The sequence below is a fragment of the Melanostigma gelatinosum genome (assembly GCF_949748355.1).
Source record: "Melanostigma gelatinosum genome assembly, chromosome: 15".
In the NCBI taxonomy this organism is placed as follows: Eukaryota; Metazoa; Chordata; class Actinopteri; order Perciformes; family Zoarcidae; genus Melanostigma; species Melanostigma gelatinosum.
Genome location: NC_136648.1, coordinates 11413312 through 11418311, shown reverse-complemented (window position 1 = coordinate 11418311; position 5000 = coordinate 11413312). Strand labels below are relative to the sequence as shown.

At 44.6% G+C, this 5000-nt stretch overlaps 2 protein-coding genes across 3 annotated transcripts in view; one reads left to right on the top strand and one right to left on the bottom strand.

Moving 5' to 3' along the window:
- The window catches only part of cdc73 (cell division cycle 73, Paf1/RNA polymerase II complex component, homolog), a 34254-nt gene that overhangs the window by 14633 nt on the left and 14621 nt on the right, over positions 1-5000 (bottom strand). The window lies entirely within an intron of this gene.
- Positions 3402-5000, top strand: part of LOC306788960 (beta-1,3-galactosyltransferase 2-like) — a gene marked incomplete at its 5' end in the record, with an annotated part of 8557 nt that continues 6958 nt past the window's right edge. The window contains one exon of the mRNA XM_079284699.1: positions 3402-3872. Within this exon, the coding sequence (XP_079140825.1) occupies positions 3402-3872 (471 nt within the window). The remainder of the gene's footprint in view (positions 3873-5000) is intronic.

Below are 5000 nucleotides of genomic sequence, written 5' to 3'. Positions count from 1 at the left end.
CTCACACATTCTTTCTTCTCTCTCTCACAAATTCTTTCTTCTCTCTCACAAATTCTTTCTTCTCTCTCACAAATTCTTTCTTCTCTCTCTCTCACAAATTCTGCGACAACTGCGACAGAAATCACCCCATAGATTTGACGGTAATTACTAGGGTTGGGTACCGAAACTCGGTGCCAATATGGCACCGGTTCCTATACATCCGGTAACTACCGGACCGAAACGCAACGCAGATTTCGGTGCCTGAGCCGATTGAAATACTTTTTTTACACTACTCTGATGACTCAGTCCTGGCAGCAGGACTCGGTCCTCCGCTTACAGTTAAACATGCAAATACAAGTGAATATTTAACATCACATTGAATTTGGCTCCTACAACCGGTATCGGAAAAAACCCAAACGATACCCAACCCTAGTAATTACAGTCAGTTCATAATTATCTGTGTTCGTCGCATAGGACAACACCACATGTGGGTTGGACTAAAAGGAATTTCATTTGTCAGACGTCATAGAGGAAATAAATGAGGAAAGTCATCCAGCCCAAGCAGTTTGTGATTTGCCTCAGAGCACGATGGACGCAGTGACCAAGAGAGACCTCATCGTGTGAGGATCATAATTCATCACATTTACAGATGATGGATGCCAAAAAGAGAAGAGTACTTTGATTAAGACGGGTGAGTTGTTTGTTTTTGTTTTGTTCTTGTTTTTTGTGTGTCAGGGATTGGTTGTTTGTGTGGTTGGCAGGTATGTTACGTGCTGTTCTGTTTGGGAGTTGCATGTCGTACTCTTGTGTAAACTGAAAATAAAAAGATTGAAAGGAATTTAAACAAAAACGGGTGAGTTTAAAACGCAAACGCACAACACAGACAAAATTAAAGCTGCGAGCAGCGATGAACGGGCCCTCGCCATGTGCGCGTCGGGGTGCCGGCGGGACTCCGGCCTGTGCGTCCGAGAACGTCCGCGACCGACGGACGGCGCGTCCGCGAGCGAGACGTGTTTAATCCCGCGTGGACCGCCTGGTGCCGGAAATGACGCTTTGCAAATAGTCCGACGCTTCCTGCGTCCGCTGCCTGGCGCTACAGAACGCGTGCGTCATGTTGCTCTGTGTCAAGCGTAAACCACGTAGTGTAAAAGTCACGTGAATCGGATGCAGTTTGTCAGAAAACGCAGATTTCCTTTCGCCAGCAGGTGGCGCTGTGAGTACTAGTAAAGTAAGCTTGTAGACAACCTCAGGCCGTGGGTGTTATCAAGCATGAGAAGTTTGGGACCGTTTGGAAGAAGTTCAGCTGAGTTACATCAGCTTTTTTCACGAGGAATCACATAAAGTAATCGCCCGCTACGGCTAAACGATTCCGTTAAACGTAAAGCTTTTGATAACTTTTAATCACAACGGTCTTGACATGGTACTGGCAAAATTTAAAGTGGATCTGATGAAGTCCCTAGGAGGAGTTCGTTAAAGTACAGCGACTAGAAATAGGGCAAAATCGATGGAAAAATAACAAAAATGACACATGAATCAAAATGGCCGACTTCCGGTCGGGTTTAGAGCATGGTCCCAAGGGACTTATTTTTAAGTCTCCATAGGATACATGTGCGTACCAACTTTCATACATGTAGTTCAAACGTAGAGCTGGGGCTGCTCTTTTGAAATCTTGTAGGGGGCGCTATAGAGGCAATTTAAAAACGGCCAAGCCAAAAACCATATACACTGTCTTCCTATGACCTACATGTACAAAGTTTCATGAGTTTGAGCATCCCAACACACTCAACCATCAGCTTCCTTTTTCAGGAATACGATGCGTCGCCACGGCAACAGCGTTCAACGAAAGCGCACAATATTCATGATCATGCATCATCAATGTCTTAAGTCTATCCTTACCAAATTTGAAACTCATCAGGTCACCTGGCTAGGAGGTATAAAGAAAAGTATAAAATATGACATTTCCTTTAGCCAGTAGGCGGCGCTATGAGGTTTTGAATTTTTTTCAATTGAAATATGTTCAAGCTTGATATATCATCGTGCATAAGACGTTTTGTGCGGATTGGACAATGTACCTTGGAGTTATAAGAACTTATAAGAATTTCTTTTTTCCAAAACAGTGAGGCAAAATGGCCGCCACGTCAAGGTTCTTCGATGAAAGCGCGAGATTTTGATAACTTTTAATCACAAAGGTCTTAAGAACATCCTGACCAAAGGAGAAGTTGATCGCATAAATTCTCTAGGAGGAGTTCGTTAAAATGCGAAGGCTGAAATCTGCAAAAAGTGGCAAAAATGCCAACTTCGCGGGTTTGCTGTAGCGCCTTCTAGTGGTTGAATGCAAAACAATTCTCAGGGTATGTTACAGCATGCGATGTGCACATATGCTGCAAATTTTGGAATTTTAGGACAAACGGTTGATAAGTTATGTGTATTGATATTTAGCCACGCCCCTAAGAAGTTTATTGGTCCATATCTTGTAAACGCTAAGAGGTATCAATAAGCTTTTGATAACTTTTGATGAGGTAGATCCATTAATGATCCACACCATATTTGGTAGCAATCGGACCCAGCATGTAGGAGGAGATAGCAAAAATGGGTTTTACACTAAATTGGTGGAAATTTGACGGATGGCGGAAAATCTAAGGAGGCGGAGCTTAGGGGTCTGAGAGGCTTTTTTTTTTATAGATCTAGCGGATTCGGACATGTGGGTCAAATTTCAAGTCAATCGGACATACTGGCCGAGGGGCGTGGCCGGTCCGATTTGTAGGGGGCGCTAGTGAGCCATTTTCTTTTACACACAAATATGCAAATTTGGGCAGCAGAGTATTTACGCGAGTTCTGACAGGTGTCCAACTTTGGTGAGTTTTCATGCATGGCAAGTACCCCGACAAGGTCCATCCTTAGAAAAATATAGATCAGAATAATAATACCCCTTACAATTTCAATGGGGCCTTCGCTGGCCCGACGTTATCGGTGGCTCGGGCCCTAATTAGTCATGCTGCTGAATCAGTGTTCCTGCTTCAGAGCGTGTAAGAAGTTTGTTAATTGTACAGATAGTATTTTAGCATTATGATAGAGAGTTGTGCGGGAATGAGTCAAAGTCGGGTCATAATTCTCTGTGTTCGTCACATAGGACAACACCTTTCACATAAAGCAGCTTAAATGCGTCATGTTGTATCATCTTGATGCTCAAATATGTGCCTTCTTCTGTCTTCCAGGAAATCAAAAGACATGCAACAATAGAGAGGACTCACAACTAACAGCTGGCTTGTCGGACAACAATACTGTCTGCGATTGTCAACTGATTTACATACATGGAGATGAGTAATCATAATTCGGGCCAAGTTTCTTCAGGGGTCAAGCTGAGCTAACGATTGACATTACAAGTGGGACAACTGTCTGAGTGAATTAGTCCTGCCGAGACCATGCAGTGGAGACGACGCCACTGCTGTGCACACACAGCTAAGTTTATCTCTCGTCTCTCACTGTTGGGTCTTCTGGTCTTTCTGGTCCACCAGGTGTGGCTGCCGAAGCTCACAGGTATGCCATGGTGGAGAGGCCATCCTGTGGCGTACGGAGGTGGTGAACTTCATCCAAGCACACCCAAATGGAATGTGAGCGCACCACATCCAGCGTGGAGGTTCGTCATTGTTCCTCAGCAGAATCTCAAGTCTGACGCTAACATCAGCTCCCGTGAGAAGGAGGGCGTGTCCTCTCCTCAAGGAGACCCAAGTTTTGAAAACACTCTGGCAGCCAACACTAGCCAAAGTGTAGAGGGAGATCTTCGTATGACTATAACCCACGGGCCTTTCCCTTATGTCATCAATGAGCCAGACAAATGTGCAGACAGCAGACCCGCATTTCTGGTGTTGCTGATAACCACTGAGGCTCGGCTGGTGGAGGCTAGAAATGCCATACGGCAGACATGGGGGAATGAGAGCGTGGCTCCTGCTCTGGGATTCATCCGGCTGTTTCTGCTGGGGAAAAATGAGGGAGAGCTGGGACTTTTACAGCAAAGGATGCTGGAAGCAGAAAGCCGGAGGTATCACGATATCATTCAGCAGGACTTTCTGGATTCCTACAACAACCTGACCACAAAGACATTGATGGGAATGAACTGGGTGGCAATTCACTGCCCACAAGCCGGCTATGTCATGAAGACTGACAGCGATATGTTCGTCAACACAGAGTACCTCATTTACAAGCTGCTCAGGCCAGAACTGAAGCTAAAGAATAACTACTTCACAGGCTATTACATGAGAAACGCGGCACCCATCCGAAACAAAAACAGCAAGTGGTACATGCCACCTGAGCTGTACCCAGGTGAGAGGTATCCCACCTTCTGCTCTGGCACTGGTTATGTCTTCTCTGGAGACCTGGCGAGGAAAATCTATCGTGCATCACTAAGGATCCGCCAATTGCATCTGGAGGATGTGTATGTGGGAATATGCCTGGCTGAGCTCCAGATCGAGCCGACTCCTCCACCCAACGGGCTCCTGTTCAACAACTGGAAGGTGCCTTATTCCAGCTGCAAGTACAGCCTTCTGATAACGTCACATTGGATTGATCCCAATGAACTCCTTAAATACTGGCATCATCTCCAGAGTAACAAACACAATGCCTGCATGAAACGTTGAGAGCAGGCAGGACTCACTCAAACAGAATGACCAGAGCGAGACCAGCTACATAACTTATTAAACTCTCCTTGTTGTTACATACAAATAATGAATTATATCTCAGCCCGTTCTGTTCTTACCTTGACACCAAGGGATTAATCCAAAAGTTATTTGGCAAGACAATAAAACTCCTGCATATATGTTGTGTAAAATCTGATGAAGTGCGTTACGATTATTGTCAAATATTTTGTACAAAACATGAAAAATGTTTATATGTCTGAGTCAAACCACTGGAGAGTTTATGTACACCATAATATCTTACAATATAATTCACTGTGTTTCACTGTGGTGCAAAGGGTTCTTTTTTGTAGTAATGTAAGATTTGCTGTATGTGTTTTATATCTGCTG